Below are 18,527 nucleotides of genomic sequence, written 5' to 3' on the forward strand. Positions count from 1 at the left end.
TTTATGTACTGTTGAGCTACACTTCTTCTCCTTCTTCTACTCCAATTATTCTTAGGTTTGGTCTTTTTTATTGTGTCCCATAGTTCCTGAATGTTTTGTGATGAGAGTTTGTTAGACTTGCTGTTTTCTTTGATCAGTGCGTTTATTTTCTCTATTGTTATCTTCAGAATCTGAGATTCTTTCTTCTATCTCTTATATTCTGCTAGTTATGCTTGTTTCTGTAGTCTCTATTCATTTACCTAGATTTTCCATGCCCAGCCGGCCCTCTGTTTGTGTTTTCTTCTTTGCCTCCATTTCAGTTTTCAAGTCTTGAACTGTTTCCATTATCTGTTTGATTGTTTTTCCTTGGTTTCCTAGGGTATCATTCACTGATTTACTCAATTCCTCGAACTTTCTGTTATACTTCTCATCCATTTCTATAAGGGCATTTTTTACAAGCTGTTTAAGGGTGTCAATCACTTTCATGAAGTCAATTTTTTCTACTTCTTATTGATTAAGGTGTTCATGTCCTCCTGTTGTGGGGTCGCTGGCTTCTGGTGGTTTCATGTTGTGTTTCAGATTGTTGGGTGAATTCTTGCATTGGCGTCTGCCCATCTCTTCCTCCCAATACTCCCCTATGGATCTTCTTTTACAGGATCAGGTCTTCTTGCACACTGATGTACCTTCCCAGTGATGTCACTCCCCAGTGATGGTTCTCCTGGTGTCCAGATCGGATCTCTGTGCTGCTTGGTTAGCTCGCAAACAAAGGGCCCACCCTGCTTGCTGCAGGCAGGCTATGAAGACAAAGGAACTACAGCCCTCCCTTTTGCCCTCCTGATTCCGGTTCGGTCCCAGCACCCTAGCAGGCTGAGTTGGGAGGTGCTATGCCGCCAAAGAGGGGAGGGAGGGAGTGAGGGAGAAAGACAGGGGGTAGGGGTTTCTGGATGTAAGCTGGGTGGGATAGGAAGAGAGAGGAGGTATTGGGCAGTATAGCCCTTGCAGGATGAACAGGAAGTGGAGGGGGGATGAGGAACGTCTGAGTTCCCTGATCCCTGCTGCCGCCACACTCACTCACTGCAATGATGTCTCTCCCAGTGCCCAGATCGAAACTCCTCTTTATTTCTTCCTTGATCCAGGTGTGGTTCAGTAGTTGACTGTTCAGTTTCCATGAGTTTGTAGGCATTCTGGGGGTAGCATTGTTGTTGAATTCTAACTTTAATCCATGGTGATCTGATAAGACACAGGTGGTTACTAATATTTTTTTGTAACTGTGAAAGTTTGCTTTGTTACCGAGTATGTGGTCAATTTTCTAGAAGGTTCCATGAGCTGCAGAGAAGAAGGTATATTCTTTCCTATTTGGGTAGAATGTTCTATAGATGTCTGTTAAGTCCTTTGATTCATTACCTCCACTAATTCTCTAATTTCTCTGTTAGGTTTCTGTCTGATTGACCTGTCCATTAGTGAGAGAGGAGTGTTGAAGTCTCCCACTATTAGTGTGTGTGTTTTGAAGGCAGCCTTGAGTTTTAGTAATGTTTCTTTTACATATGTGGGTGCTTTTATATTAGGGGCATAGATATTCAGGATTGAGACTTCATCCTGATGAATTGTTCCTGTTATGAGTATAAAATGTCCCTCTCCATCTCTTCTGATTGATTTAAGTTTGAAGTCAACTTTGTTAGAAATTAGTATGGCCACACCTGCTTGTTTCTTAGGTCCATTTGCTTGATAAACCTTTTCCCAGCCCTTTACTCTGAGTAGGTGCCTATCTTTGTGGTTAAGGTGTGTTTCTTGTAAACAGCAGAATGCTGGATCCTGTTTTCGTATCCAATCTCTTAGCCTGTGCCTTTTTATAGGTGAGTTGAGCCCATTGACATTAAGTGATATTAATGACCAGTGGTTGTTAATTCTGGTCACTTTTTTAGTAGTAGAGTTTGTGTGTTTCCCTTCTCTGAGTTGTGCTGGTGAAGTGTCTCTAGATGTTTGAGTTATTGTGGTCATTGTTGGACTCCTTGGTTCATTATTTTCCTTCAATTACTTTCTGTAAGGCTGGATTTGTGGCTACGTATTGTTTAAATTTGTTTTTATCCTGGAAAATTTTGTTTTCTCCATTTATAGTGAACGAAAGCTTGGCTGGGTATAGTAGTCTGGGCTTGCATCCATGGTCTCTTAGTTTCTGCAGTACATCTATCTAAGACCGTCTGGCTTTCATGGTTTCCATAGAGAAATCAGGTGTAAGTCTGATAGGTTTACCTTTATAAGTAACTTGGCCTTTTTCCTTTGCAGCTCTTAATATTCTTTCTTTATTCTGTATGTTTTGTGTTTTGATTATTATATGGCGAGGAGATTTTTTTTTTTTTGATCCAGCCTATTTGGTGTTCTGTATGCTTCTTGAACCTTCAAAGGAATATCCTTCATTAGGTTGGGAAAGTTTTCTTCTATAATTTTATTAAATATATTTTCTGGACTGTTGAGCTGTACTTCTCCTTCTTCTATCCCAATTATTCTTAAGTTTGGTCTTTTTATTGTGTCACAGATTTCCTGAATGTTTTTTGATGAGAATTTGTTGGCTTTGCTGTTTTCTTTGATCAGTGTGTTTATTTTCTCTATGGTATCTTCAGTGTCTGAAATTCTTTCTTCTATCTCTTGTAATCTGTTGGTAGTACTTGTCTCTGTAGTTCCTGTTCATTTACCCAGATTTTCCATCTCCATCCTTCCCTCGGTTTGTGTTTTCTTCATTACTTCTATTTCATTCTTCAAGTCTTGAACCGCTTCCCTTACCTGTTTGATTGCTTTTTTTTTTTTTTTGGTTTTTCGAGACAGGGTTTCTCTGTGGCTTTGGAGCCTGTCCTGGAACTAGCTCTCTAGACCAGGCTGGTCTCGAACTCACAGAGATCCGCCTACATCTGCCTCCCGAGTGCTGGGATTAAAGGCGTGCACCACCATTGATTGCTTTTTCTTGTTTCTCTTGTTTTGCTTGGGTATCTTTGAGCGATTTATTCATTTCCTCTACCTTTTTGTTTGTAATCTCTAATTGTTTATGGCAGTTTTTCACCTCCTGTTTAAGGTCTTCTATTACTTTCATATAATTCACTTTTGAGTCGCTTTCTTCTAATTCTTCTGGAGTAGGGTGTAGAATTCTTCTAATTTCGGGATCCCTGGATTCTGGTGATGTCATGTTGCCTTTCTGGTTGTAGGAGGAATTCTTGCATTGGCGCCTTCCCTTCTCTTCCTTCAAATGGAGCCAGGAGAGGCCTGGTGTCTTGGTCCAGTCTTTGCTGTGACTGACTCTCTGGGTGTATCTCTTCAGTGTAGAAGCAGGAACCGTCCCCTCCAGATGGAACTCCTCAGCACCAAAACATGGACGCCTGGTAGTCCAACGACCAGAGGACAAAAGGGAGAACTTGGGGGACAGGGCGGGGACGAGTAGAACACAGTATACCCTGCCGCACAAGCTGAAGGTACGTGTGCTCCCTTTCGGGGGTCCTTGAGGCCTGCCCAGTAGGCAGGCACTCACTGCTTTGGGTGGGTAGCCTTAGCGTAGGAGCAGAAAACTCTTCCTGAGCAAAGGACCTAGCAGAAAACGTAGGCTTGTGTGTGGAAGGGGGGTCGTGCGAAAGAAAGACAGCCCTGCAGAAGGAGCTGGGGGAGGGGGGCTTTGTGCTCTCTTCCTGGACAATCCGCCCCTGGATAGCACACACTCACCCGTCCAGATGGAACTCCTCAGCACCTAAACAGGGCCTCCTGGTAGCCCAATGATCCGGGGACAAAAGGAAAAATGGGGCAGACAGGGCGGTTTCCAGAAGAGCACAGGCAACCCTGGAGCACAAGCTGAAGGTGCCCGGGCTCCCTTATAGGTGACCTTGAAGCCTGCCCGGTAGGCAGGCACTCACCGCTATGGGTGTTTAGCCTTAGTGTAGGAGCTTAAAACTGTTCTTGAGCACTGGTCCCAGAAAATATTTTGCAAATATTCACTATGCATTAGAGAAAGAATGTTCAGGTTCCCATGTACAGGGTGGAAAGTTGTTCTCAACAAAGATTCTGGTCTCTCCCATATTTTCTTGCCTTTCTATTTTTGTACTATGAACATTAATACATTGTTTTGCTTCATTTTAGTTTATGGTCTTTCAATGAATGTGAGATCCTCTAGGCTAAACTAGCAGGCTAGTTAAGCCCTGGAATGTACTTGTCTCCTGTATCATTGTGTCCATTGGTTGTGAGAGCCCACTAGTTTGTTTTCTGGCCACCCAGCAACTCAGACCCAAAATAATCACACAGAAACTCTATTAATTAAATCACAACTTGGCCCATTAGCTCCAGCTTTTTATTGGCTAACTTTTACATCTTAATTTGACCCATCTCCAGTAATCTGTGCATCACCATGAGGTCTTGGCCTACCAGAAAAGTTAAATAGTGTCTGTCTCTGGCAGTGGCTGAATGCTTCTCCTGACTCTGCCTCCTTTCTCCCAACATTAAGTTTAGTTTTTCCCACCTAGCTCTATTATTTTTCCCTATCACAGTACCAAAACAGCTTCTTTATTAATCAATAGTATTCACAGCATACAGAGGGCAATCCCACATTACCTCCCTTTTTCTGTTTAAATAAAAAGGAAGGTTTTAATACTAACAGTAAAATTACACTAAACAAAACAGGTATCAAGAAAGAATTACAGTGACAATATTTATATCTACTTTATCTTTTATCATTACTAAGGAAAACTGTAACTATCAATTCTTCAACTCCATCAAAGACTACTACAGAAGGATATGATATTACCTAAGTAAACAGAAAGTACATTGTAAGCAACCTCCAAAACCTTAGAATTGACAGAGGCATCTCATTTTCTAGAAAGTCATCCAAAGTTCCTTTGTACCATTGGGGCATACATCTTCAACCTACAGGCCTATAGTATCAAGCTGACTTTTCTACAAAGCAGGAAATTTTCAAAGATAGTTCTGTCTATAAATATGTTTGACAGTCACTTTCTTCGGTGTCCTTTAGAATGTCTGGGTGCTCTTTGATGAAGCAGGGACCTCAAAGGATGGCCTCACCATCTTTAGGCAACTTCAGCAGTCCTTTTTTTCCATGTGAGTCCTGCCTGTCCAGTCAAGCAGTCCAGGCAATAGCAGTTTCTTGCCCATAAGGAGACTCTTTAATGCCCATAATCCTCTTGCAGTAGATTAGTGCTGCCAGGAGTAGACATGTCTCATTGTCATGAAAAGTCTTAAGTTTTAAAACATTTTAAATGCCATATTCTGAAGATCTCTGAAAGATGTGAAGAATACCTATCTAACTGAAATATATCTCTATATATGTAGAAAACCTAGCTTCACAAACACAATACCTTAATAAAGAGCAGAAATATATATATATATATATATATATATATATATATATATGATCTTAAATTTGCATCAATAGACCAAAATCTATACCAATACAAATCTCTATAACATATACCCCTTTAAATGTAAACAGATATCTATAGTCTATATTTAGGAATATGGTTGTAGTTCTCTTCAAACTGTTTCCTGCTGTTTATTGGGTGAAGTATTTTGGGGGGGGGGGTGTTTATGGAGACCTTTCAGGGGATCGTGGTCTGTCAAACCACATTAGTTTAGAGAAATTGACAGTTCCTAATCTTCTATGGAATCAAAAGCAGAACCTCTTTTCCAAAGCAACAAGTTTTTAGACAAAATTGTGGAAGTCATGATACCTTTAGAACATATAGGCTGGTTTAGCTTATCAGTCCATACAATGAAATGTCTCTCTGTACTTATTTCCTTCATAGACAAAAAAATTCAAAGAAAACATATAATATCCATAATCTAGATGCTCTGTGTATATTCCATCTTTATGTGGTTTATTTTTTAACCTCATTACTTTACTTTATTATCTTTATTCCTTTAATCTATGACTGTTTGTACTCTGTCTCTTTAAAGACTTTCTTTTATTTTATAAAGCCCTTTACTTCATTTTATAACTGTCTAGACTTTATTTTTTTCTTCTCTCTTCCAAGCCTACATACATTTATCCAACACTGTGCCCCATTTAGAGGTCTTTTATGTCAGAATCTGTCCTATTGTGTATCTGTATTTCTTTACTGTCCAGGAGTGCTTCTTAAAATGCTAAGCACTTCTTAAAAACTTAAAATGCGGCATTTCTAGGACAAATATGGCTTTGCCTTTTTGCTCTGCCCTTTCCAACATGGTGGAAGTCTGTTCACTGCCTCTCAACCTGTGTATATTTCCCCAATTCAAGGTACACAGTGTGTCTATGTCATACCATTAAGCATGTTGTTGTACTCTCACAAAACCCATTTAAATGCTCCATAGCTGGACCTCCTCAGATTTCACACTGGAAGCAAGTCCCAGAAAGCTGTCCTTTCAAAAATGTGTGGCTTTTTCTGCTACCACTGAACAAGGAAAACCTCTCTTAAAGGAGCCATGCCCCTGATTGCAAACAAAGCCCACACAAGAAAATGCTGCCAGCAAACCATGCTTAACTCTGTTTTGTGTGTGTGTGTGGGGGGGGAGTGGGTGTGTCTAGAATTCCTTTTTAAGCTCCTTCAGATTTTAGTTGGCCACTTTGGCATGCCAATTTGTTCTAAGAAGGGAGGCTTGTTAGTTCGTGGCTGGTCAGCCCATATATAATCACTCTGAAAGCATTTTTTTTTTTTTTGCAATACTGTTTGGCCAATAACTTAAGCATATTTCTGGCTAACTCTTATATCCTGAACAAGCCCATATCCTTTGATCTGTGTATTGCAACATGACTGTGGCTTACCCAGTAAAGTTCTGGCCATCCGGTGGGGCTACACAGCTTCTCTCTTACTCTGCCTCCTTTCAACATTCAGTTTAGTTTTCCCTGCCTAGCTCTGCTCTACCCTATCATAGGCCCAAAACCGCTTCTTTATTAACAAATGGTGTTCAAAGAATACAGAGGAGAATTCCATAGTATACCTGTATGATGTGCGTCCTGACACTCTAATGAAGTTCTATTTCAATGGGGTGATCTGCATAAATAGGCTTGTTTTGGTGTTTTTATATTCACAGTTAAATTTTTTTATTTATTTTTATTAAAAATTTCCACCTCCTCCCCCCTCCCATTTCCCTCCCCCTCTCCCTAATCCTCTCCCCCTCCCTCTCCAGCCAAAGAGCAGTTAGGGTTCCATGCCCTGTGGGAAGTCCAAGGTTCTCCCCCCTCCATCCAGGTCTAGGAAGGTGAGCATCCAAACAGACTAGGCTCCCACAAAGCCAGTACATGTAGTAGGATCAAAGCCCAGTGCCATTGTCCTTGGCTTCTCTATCAGCCCTCATTGTCTGCCACGTTCAGAGAGTCTGGTTTGATCAAATAAAGAATATATTTATATATATATATATTTCATTATATATATTAGAAAGAGTATTTGCATAATTTGAAATAGTTACATTAATTTATTTGGGGGGGGTTGAGACAAGGTTTCTCTGTAGTTTTGGAGTCTGTCTTGGAACTAGCTCTTGTAGACAAGGCTGGTCTTGAACTCACAGAGATCCACCTGCATCTGCCTCCTGGGTACTGGGATTAAAGGCATGCACCACTGCCACCCGGCTACATTAAAATGCAAAAAAGGGACACTTAAATAATAGAATCGAAAAATACTAGGGAATTATATAGCCATGTGAATGGTTGTTCAAATATATAAAATGCTATACAAATTTACTGTTATTATTTATTAATTGGTACAATATTAAACAAAAAATACTGTTATAATCTATAGAGGTTGAATTTTTATTTAATTTTTTGAGAGAATGGGATCGTAACAAATAAATCTTGAAATTCAAAACAGTTTGAAATAAATATAATTATTATTATCAGAAGATTAATTGGAAAAAATATATGGAAAGGCAATTAAAAAGTAAAGAATACTTATTAAAATTAGAGGTGCTTTGCTAATCTTTTCTGAAATATGTATTATAAAAGCAAATATATATCTTAGCTGAGAATTTCAAATAAAAGTGCAGAAACACAATGCATTACCAGCACAGATCAACCCAAAAGAGGTAATATCTTTCATTACACTTTCCTCAAAGATAAGATTAAAAAAATAAAGGTAGGAAATTTCAAGACAAGGAGAAAAAGTAAAATTATTTAAATCTACATTATCTGATTAAATGCAAATTATAAGTAGTAGAAAATTTTCCCTTAATAGACAAAGAACACTGCCAAGTTTAAGATCATTCTTGATGAAAAAAAAATTTAAATATCATATAATCTTTCTCCTATAGCAACCTGTACTTAAACACTGATTGGGGTTCAATAGTGTAGGATAAGTTGGAAAACAATGCAAGCAGGATGAATGGAAGGGAATGAAAGGAAGTTTAAAATATTGCTAAATCAATTGACATTGAAATATCCTAATTGCCAATTGGAGAAATCAGCTAATATTTTTTTTTATTTTACCCCGTAATTAACAGGGTAAAAACATAAAATTGAGATACTGTAGGAAAAATAATCAACTTTAATTGCAGTGAATTTTGGTCAGCCTGTCAACTATTAATGTTTAACTTTTGATCACTTTAATTCCTTACTGAATTTAATCCATCCAATTAATGATGATTTTTGTTAAGTTTACTGTTAGCAATGTGTCAGAATTACATTGCATAGCCTTTCTCTATTTCCTCAAATTTAAGCAGTTGTATCTCTTATATAGTGAATACCAAATACCAAACAGCTTTTCAGTCCCATCTAGTGATAGAAAATCAAGAATCATTTTCTATACTTCTTTCTACTTTTTCAGTCTTAGAACTCAGAATTCTGTTTTGATATTCAATAATTTAAAAGCTGAAGTCCTGATTTGAAACAGAAGTGCGAAATCACATCCTAGTGTAATGAGCTATCTGATCTTGTTACTTTCTTCATGTAGATTCCTTCCCTGTCCCCATTATAGACAGAATAACACTATACACATAGTCTAGTTGTCTGCAAATTAATGTAATGTAATACTATTTTTATTCGCAATTCACCTCAAATAGGAAACTACCCATAGATCGAAGTAAGAATGTCACCAAAGTGCTTAATCTGCTTAAAAATAAACTTTTATTGGAGTTACTTTTAGGGATGTGGATGAGAGGATACTTATACAAGCAGAAATGACTCAAAGACAGCTGCATCTCCAAGAGTTCTGAAGCAGAGGTGACAACTCACAAAAGCTGGTAACTTAGAATGCACAGCACAGATTTCCAAAAGCTCAAAACGCTAGAGTGTGTCATTTCTAGGTACTATATTTGGCTTGAGTTTCTTTCAGGCGTCTGTGCTGGTCTCTGTCCTCTTTGGCATAGATTGTCTGATTTTTGAGTCTCTGAGCTACCCTTACTATTAACATATATGTGGGGTGATTGAGAGCCACTAGAGATTCTTGTCAGTTTTCAGTGACTTCTAGAAACTTTCGAATTCTTTACTTCTTGATATCGATGAAATTTCTGCAGGACAAGATGTTTTATCTCCCCATAAAACACCTTGTGTATTAATAAGATTCACTCTAAGATGAAGGTTTATCTCCAAGGAACTTGCTAGGAAACACCTCGAAAGAGTGAATGTTCACCCAAAGATTCAATGGTGGTTAGTGTTGTAATCATAAATGTTTAGGAACCTCGTGTGCTTCCTTCATGTCACAAATTTAGTGAATATAACATAGACCACTGTGCATCATAATTATTCCTTTGGTCAACAATGATTAAACATTGATATCTGTTGAAAGGTGGTAGTACAGCCAAGGTTGAAATATCATTTACAAATTATAACTTTTAAATAAAGTAAAAGTTTCATATGACTGCAAATGAATATATTTCATGTATGTTTGAAGAAAATTATCCTGTAATTTTTCTACAACTAAGATGATATTAAATATAAAGATAATTACATGATTAGCAAAGATTAATTGATTTGAACTAAATTTAAATATTACTTGTGTAAGACTTTTAAAAATCATCCTTTAATCAATAAAATTTTAGTAAATATATTTATCTTCTTTATACAAGAATAACAATAAACCATTATTTGTTTCATTGTTTAAGTATGAATATTTATGACCTATTTTTCTAAGGAACAATTTTCTGTTACACATAATAAAGCTTGTGTTAGTTACTAAAATAGATTGATACTAAGAATATCTCTCACCTCCCCCTCCACCTTCTCCCAAAGTCCCCATACTCCCAATTTACTCAGGAGATCTTGTCTTTTTCTACTACCTATGTAGATTAGATCTATGTATGTCTCTCTTAGGGTCCTCATTGTTGTCTAGGTTCTCTGGGATTGTGGTTTGTAGGCTGGTTTTCTTTGCTTTATGCTTAAAAACCACTTATGAGTGAGTACATGTGATAAGTGTATTTCTGGGTCTGGGTTACCTCACTCAAAATGATGTTTTCTAACTCTATCCATTTGCCTACAAAATTCAAGATGTTGTTATTTTTTTCTGCTGTGTAAATGTACCACATTTTCCTTTTCCTTTCTTCAGTCAAGGAACATTTAGGTTGTTTCCAGGTTCTATTTATGATTAACAGTGCTGCTATGAACATAGTTGAGCACATGTGCTTGTGGCATGATTGAGCATCCTTTGGATATATACCCAAAAGTGGTAATACTTGGTCTTGAAGAAGGCTGTTTCCTAATTTTCTGAGAAATCACCACACTGACATCCAAAGGGGCTGTACCAGCTAACATTCCCACCAGCAATGCAGGAGTGTTCCCTTTACTCCATAACCTTTCCAGCATAAGTTGTCATCAGTGTTTTTGATCTTGGCCATTCTTGCAGGTGTAAAATTGAATCTCAGAGTTGTTTTGATTTGATGAGTAAGCATGTTGAGCATTTCCTTAAGTGTCTTTCAGCCATTTAAGATTCCTCCGTTGAGAGTTCTCTATTTAGTTCTGTACTCCATTTTTTATTGGATTATCAATGTGAAAATAATTTGGCTGCATAATATCAAGAATTGAACAACAGGAAGTCATGTGACAAACTGGGTGAATCTTGATGAACCTGTTATTGCTTAATTGTACAATTTAGGATTAGAGAAAGCAGAATATGCTGGAAAAATAGATATTATTAACAAATTTATTTAAAATAATAAAAGTAATAAAAGAGGTAGATTTTAATAATGACTACATTTCCTAAATTTAAAAGTAATGCTCCATACACAAAGGTTAAAAAAAACTCTTAGTTTTTCCTCAGTGTCATCATAATCACCATATATATATAAAGAAAATGCATATGTTAAAAGTCAAATTCCACTTTCCACCATTTTTTTAATATTCACTAATCAATAAGAAGTTGTCAGATGAATGAGATTTAGGTTTTTTTTTTAAAAAATGTGAATTCATTGAATAATTTATGGCAGTTTTGACATAGGGACTGAAGTTGCTGTATAGGTCTTCAAGATGTTGTTATTTGGAGCACAAAATTCCACTTAACACATCATATATCCATATGAAAAGATTTGAGATGAGAAAAATTTTAAATTCAGACTTAATTAGCTTCCTTTACTATATTCATAGTATCTGTATAGTGTGTGTGTGCTATCTTAAATTTATAAACATAACATGCTCAGTATGCATGTAAATTGTATGTTATCTATTATTTCAGATTTGATCCCTTAGTATTAGACAATCAATTTGGATGTATTTTCCCTTGGCAAAGACTATTTTTATTGCTCTCAAAACACCTAAATTTCTGATAGCTCTTCGTCTAGGGTCAAGGCTCTATGCAATTCTGCCCTCCCATGTTAATATGACTTTTGGTGATATCCTTGCTTAGAAATGACTTAGGCAGCCATATTTACTAGATTTCATGGGGGTAACTTTTCTGACCTTTCTATCTATCAACAACATAAAGAAAAAGAAGGTATTTGTTATCCGATCGTCACTTTTCCATCAACTTTGAATCCCTACCTTGTACCTTGATAAATTGGTTATTCTCTCTGTAACTTAGACTCCTACTAAAAAGTTGTTAAGTGCCTGTGGATATTGTAAATAAACCTTCCCTTAAAAATGGGGGAAAGCATATCAAGAAATAGATCATTGACATAGTTTTATTCAAAATATTCCCAAAGAAGTAAAATATGAATAAACCTAACAAAAAAGGCAAAAGGCTTGTATAATGAAAAATTTAAGCATCTGAGCAAAAATGTAGAGAAAGACACTAAGAAATGGAAAGATATTCCATGCCCATGGTTTGCTAAAAATGATATTGTAAAAACTACCATTCTGCAAAAAATCTATTTATACATTCAATGCAATTTATAAGAATTACAAAAATAATTTAGGGTTTTTAATTTAATTGTTAAAATTGATATGCAAGGTTTGTACTCATCTAATAGGGTGCAAACTGCAATACAATTGTGTATACTGTGTATAATGACCAAATCATGGTTGTTGTTCTTAATTCCTGTTTGTCCTATGGGGGTAAAGACGATTACGTGGGGAAAAGACACAGACATGCGGCGGGCCCACGTGGTACACTTTAATGGGGGGAGGGATAACAAACAGGTAGGGGAAAACGTGCAGACACACTAGGGGAGGCGGAAGGAAGGGGCGAACTCGTGACTTGTCCTTGCTTTTAACGGAGGATGCAAAGGCTTCTGGGATATGTGTCCCCAGGGGAACGCTGGGAGTTGTAGTGTTGCAAGAGAACAACAATGGTAATCCACATGTCCATATTCTCCATTATCATTCCCATGGATTGTGAAACTTCATATTTTTCTTCATCTTTGTAACAATACAGAGAATGTGTATGGTCAACACTAGAGACAAAGATGAGTTAGTAATCCTTTAAAAATTTAAGCATTGATGAGGAAAAGGACAAACCAGTTGATTAACTCAAGGGAAACAAGGGTGGTAACCATCATTGTAGTGATGAGGGGAGCAGGCCTGCTCTTTGTTCCGCCATGCTCCCCCAAGACTAGCTTTATATCTGAAATAGCAATACACAAATTGTATTCTTTTAAACAGTGTTTGGCCCATTATATGTAGCCTCTTCTTGGCTAACTCTCACATCTTGATTAACCCATTTCTATTAATCTGTGTAGCACCACGAGGTGAGGCTTAAAGGGAAAGATTCTAGCCTACATCTGTCTCAGGTCGAAGAATCATGGCAACTGATTCACTTTTCTTCTTCCTAGCATTCTGTTTTGCCTACTCCACCTATCAAAATCCTGCCCTATCAAAAAGCCAAGGCAGTTTCTTTATTAACCAATGAAAGTAACAAATAGACAGATGACCCTTCTCCATCACATCATTAGTAGTTGGGCCCAACAAACAGCTATTTTTGTCTTTGCTCTTCTTCAAGCTTCTTAGCACAATTATAAGAACAACTTTTATAAAATTTAAGTTCATACTTTTGCATGTGTGTAAAATTCCCAATGGCTGCCTAGTCATTTCAAGCAAATGTCACATGTATTGATTGTTGTTTTCTACATGAGCACCCTCCTTTGTCATCTGTCTCCTACACATCATTCTTCATCAACTCAGAATAATTGAGCTTTTTGCTTTTGTTTAGCCACATTGGGCATTCCTATGGTTAGGGGAAGGACCTGTTACTCTTGCTGCCATACATGGATTTCTTCAGGAAAGCTACAGACAATCTTTTTCATTTATATTTTTCTGAACCCTTGGATTTTCAGTATTGGAGTTCTTGGGTCATCCTACAGACACTGAAATTACCCGTTGAAAACGTAGGCTCCTTTTCCCTTCGTTTTTCTCCTCAAAGCTTTCTTCTCCTGTTTATTCTTAGTAGTCTGTAACTACTCCCTCCATTTTGTTAATTATTATAGCATTCAATCTAAAAACCTTCTTTGTACTCAGTCATTGCTTTGTGAGACTTTTTTATTTCTATTAGTATTTGATGAAATTTCTACATATTCTTTCAAATAAAAGGCCCATGTTTCATGAAGAAAAGTCTACATCTTTACAATAATTGAAAAGTAAATGTTCTTGGTTACTTTTTACAAGATATTAAAGAAGTCATGAAGATAAGGATTCCTAATGATATGATGCTTCCTGAGAGGGGAAGTAAGGTTATGAAGTAGCAAGATGAGAAACACTTCATGAAGGATTTTTTTTTTTTTGAATCTGGCCTGGGCTGAGTCCCATCACTTTTGCTCTCTTCCTCAGTACCACATTATGATCCCATTTCAGCTTCTGAATTAGGGTTTTGATTCTCTTGAAGGGATTTTAATACATTTGCATAACAGCTCTCTGACACTGAGATCATTTTGTATCTCAAATAAGCCATGATGAATTGCCAGCCTGTCCTCTGATATTGCTGCACCTTCAGTAGGCTTTGATGTTTGCCAAATACTATTTTGCCAAATTGTTCTTTGGTCCATGGATAATTTGGTTTGCCAAAAAGAATTTTTTTTTCTCCACAAGGAATCATCATTCTTAATATATTTTCTTTCATTGTTTCTATGACAAAATATCTGAGAGAAACAACTTAGAGGAATAAAAAGAATTATTTCACACACAGGTTCAGAGAGATTTCAGTCTGTCTACAGCACAGTTCATATGTGCAATAGTAGCATGAAACAGAAGGTTTTTAATCAGCTATGGGTTTTTTATGATTTTTGTATGAATTGAATATCCAAAGCCTCAGAATTAGGTAGAACATTTTAGAGCTAAAGAAACCATAAGTTTTATTCTTAATGTATATGTCTTCTTTATTTAAGCACCATTAGCATCCCTCTTGTATACCATCTTATTCTACTTTTAATTGTTATTACACATTGTCAAAGAGTGAGTGGTTTATATACAAGAAAACTTTATTTTTCACATTTCAGGTGTTCAGAAGTCTAAAATTTAGGTTTTGACTTGTCAGTCCTGAACTACAGCTTCTGAATTGCCGATTTCTTACTCTGGGCTGTATTCTTGTGTAGTAGAATGAACAGGCTAGATCTTCAGAACTGATGATGGCTCTAATTCACACTGGACCCTTTTTTAAAAGAGTATTTTTCAAATATGTAGCAGGAATTCTAATTTATTTTAATCATTAAAACCCTGAGTCAGATATGGGGGCAAATGCTAAAAGATCAGAGAAGCCGAAAAGCCAACCTCTTGTTATTACCTCAGCAGAATCCTCAGACAGAATGGGTGATCGTGTTTCTCTCTGGGAATACTCAGACTGAATGCCTTGAGCTACTGTTTCCTCCAGATTTATATTTCACTCTCTGCCCAGCCATATTCCTTCCCATATTCACCTCCATTGTACTGGGATTAAAGATCTGACTGCTTTGTTTTTCTGATCTTTCAGTTTTCACCCCCTAATATATGACTCTAGGTTTTTATTATTAAGACCAATTAAAATCATACTACATCAATATCTGTCTTTTCTTGAGGCATACATAACATGAGAAGAGTATTGATTATTAAATTGGCAAAAGTTAACATTACATACTTTTGCAAACTCAAATTGATATCATGAAAAAAATTAAACATGAAGCAAATTCAGTATCTATAAGAGTCAAGGTGTATCATAAAGTAAATTTTGCCTTATGACAGAGACAATGAAACAAGTTCTACACACTGGACTTGGGTGCAGCATTTCCACAAACTGAAACAATTCACATCTTTGAATCATGGTTCCATGGCCAGAATAAATATTTCTGACATTGAGTCTTGTAAAATTTTACTATCTACCTACTCACTAATCATCATTTTCATGTTATATGTGGAACTAAATTTAATTTAGTGTGATGTCGTTGATCTGAACTCAGAACCCAATGTAATATCTCCTCTAATTGTGTTGACTGGTTCTCGGCCTTAGAGATTGACTTTCCAGCCAATGGCATCATTGACTCACATTCATTGATTTTTCCTCTTCGTGTATGTGTGTGTGCTTATGTTGCAGAGAAGGTCAGCAGTCGCCAGAACAATGGCAGAAGATGTATGGGAGGTGCTCTGGAAATGAAGTCTATCACATCGTTTTAGAAGAAAGTACTTTTTTTGCTGAATATGAAGGGAAGAGTTTTACCTATGCCTCTTTCCATGCACACAAAAAGTATGTTTCTGTTTTCAGTGGAGAATTAACTCATCAGTCAATCAGATCATATATAAACTATTTTCCAAAGATCAACCCATATTGGTGCTCATGAGTTTCTAGCATTTTGACTTTTTAGCATCAATTTTGTTACATTTAAACTATGAATATTTATTATCTACAAGTCATGTTTACCAAGAGAAAACTATCTAAGGGATGTCTACTCTACTACATCTGTGACCCACATAACATCCTGGGCAATTAAGAATTAACAACCATAAAACATTAAATCTTTTTACATAAATGGAATTCAAAATGTTGTGTGTGTATATATATATTTAATATATAATATGTATTTAGTTATATATATATAATTATATATGTGTATATGTATTTACAGTAACAGAAACAGATGAAAAACAAAATTAGAAAGAAAAAAAATCACATTTTTCCCCCTTTGACCTTTTGATTCTTGGTCTCATGTAGTTCAGGCTGCCCTCAATATCACTATGTGCACAAGCCTAATCATGGTTACTGATTTTCAACTTTTGCTTCTGAAACAACACACAATTATCCAAAAGTAAATAAATAATAATTTGATTATAACCTTTCCATTGTCCAAAAGGAATGTTAAATAAATGATACTATATACACTTTCTATCTTAGTCAGGATGATTTGTTTTTCCTCTCCTTTATTGACAAAATTTATTTTTTAAGAAATACAAAAGTATATCAAAAATTATCTATATTAAAGTAATTAAATGTAATTTATTTGGGTACATTGTAGTAATATATTCCCTTAACTAATATATAGTGTACTCATTTTAATTCTCAATGGCTTTATTGATACATATTTGGCTAATACATATATTTCCAATTTGACTCACTCACTCACTCAATGAGGTTTTAAGATGAATTTTGAAAGTTTGAACATCACCAAAGAGAAAGAAGAAATATTTTAACAATATATTACTTTCAACATGTTTTTCTCCTGAACGTGTACAACCATTGACGACTATTTTAAATATTTCTTTCTAAAGCTGAATATATGAGAAGTTGTAGAAACGATAGTAAGGGTGATTAAGAGACATCATTTTCTTTTCACATGACATTTTCTAAAAGTTTCCCTTATTCCAATAGATTGTAAATATTTTGAAAAAGGTAAGAAATATTATTCATTATTTTGACATTAGTAGTTATCCTAAAAATATAAAACACAATTACCTTTATTATATGATCAGCATTCTAATATTTTATATTCTCCTTTATATTTTTGTCATTTAAATGTATATATATATATATATATAGTATAATTCTTATGACAAATTGAATTGATTTTGTCATTAAAAATAAGATTATCAAATGGTAGAATTCTCTCCTGGCTCTTTGTTCTGTTATTTGATGTTGTTACTGTGTTCTAATAGATTATATTCGGTTAATTTTATTATAAATGTAAGCAGTTAAAACAACATAAAGATAATTGTTTCCCCAAATGTAATTCTTAAACTCTTATATTCTTCTTTTAAATTAAGGTTTGGTGTCTGCTTGATTGGTGTTAGGAGGGAGGATAATAAAAACATTTTGCTGAATCCAGGTCCTCGATACATTATGAATGCTTCAGATATATGTTTTTATATTAATATTACCAAAGAAGAAAATTCAGCATTTAAGAATCAAGACCAGCAGAGAAAGAGCAATGTATCAAGGTCATTTTATCATGGTCCTTCAAGGTTGCCTGTCCACAGCATCATCGCTAGCATGGGTCAGTACATGCTTGCAGAAATTGCCTTTAGTTTATATGTTTTAAAAGATTATAAATACACATCTATATTAATAAAGGTTTATAGTTTCAAAACTTCCTTGTGTATTGTAAACTATGTATGATTATATAACATAGAAGTAAATTTCTAAACTGTTGGTGTAGCAACAATGGATATTACTGGCAGTTAGTCTCTTGACAGTCAATTACAGAATTACCACTCTGAGGATTAATATTAATTAGATACTGTTTGGCCTATTATCTCAGGATTGTTATTAACTAGCTCTTACAACTCAAATTAACCAATTTTTATTACTCTACATTTTACCACAAGTCTAGTGGCTTGTTACCTCACACCTTGCTTCCCCGGTGGCTCTTCCCAGCATCTCCTGACTTTGCCTTCATTCTCCCTCTATCTCTGTTTGGATTTTCTGTGTAGTTATAATCTGCCCTGACATAGATCGAGGAAGCTTCTTTATTAACCAATGGTAATAAAACATATTCACAGCATACAGAGGCGTATCCCACATCAGATACAAGATTAACAATGACTGTTCAATAATTACTTTGTTTTACTAATTTTAAATGCTTTCCTTGTGTGTTTTTCTTGTTAATTGTCTATACAATAGCTAATTGGAAATATTCCCGATGTTTTCTGTTTTGTTTTGTTTTTTTCAAGACTCGCTTCATCTTACTCTCATCATTTATTTTGGCATTTATTACAAAATAATGAAATAATATAAATCCATTCAATATGAAATTAATTACATTTTTCCACTAAACCACAA

The 18,527-nt window shown here is 35.7% G+C and overlaps 1 protein-coding gene across 1 annotated transcript in view; it reads left to right on the top strand.

Moving 5' to 3' along the window:
• Window positions 1-18,527, top strand: part of Kcnt2 (potassium sodium-activated channel subfamily T member 2) — a 374,550-nt gene that overhangs the window by 278,013 nt on the left and 78,010 nt on the right. Inside the window, exons 15-16 of the mRNA XM_041649255.1 lie at window positions 15,852-16,001; window positions 17,513-17,742. Of these exons, the coding sequence (XP_041505189.1) occupies window positions 15,852-16,001; window positions 17,513-17,742 (380 nt within the window). The remainder of the gene's footprint in view (window positions 1-15,851; window positions 16,002-17,512; window positions 17,743-18,527) is intronic.

The sequence above is a fragment of the Microtus oregoni genome, unplaced genomic scaffold (genome assembly GCF_018167655.1).
Source record: "Microtus oregoni isolate MIOR12 unplaced genomic scaffold, Mior012 000003F_ref0000135, whole genome shotgun sequence".
Classification (NCBI taxonomy): domain Eukaryota; kingdom Metazoa; phylum Chordata; class Mammalia; order Rodentia; family Cricetidae; genus Microtus; species Microtus oregoni.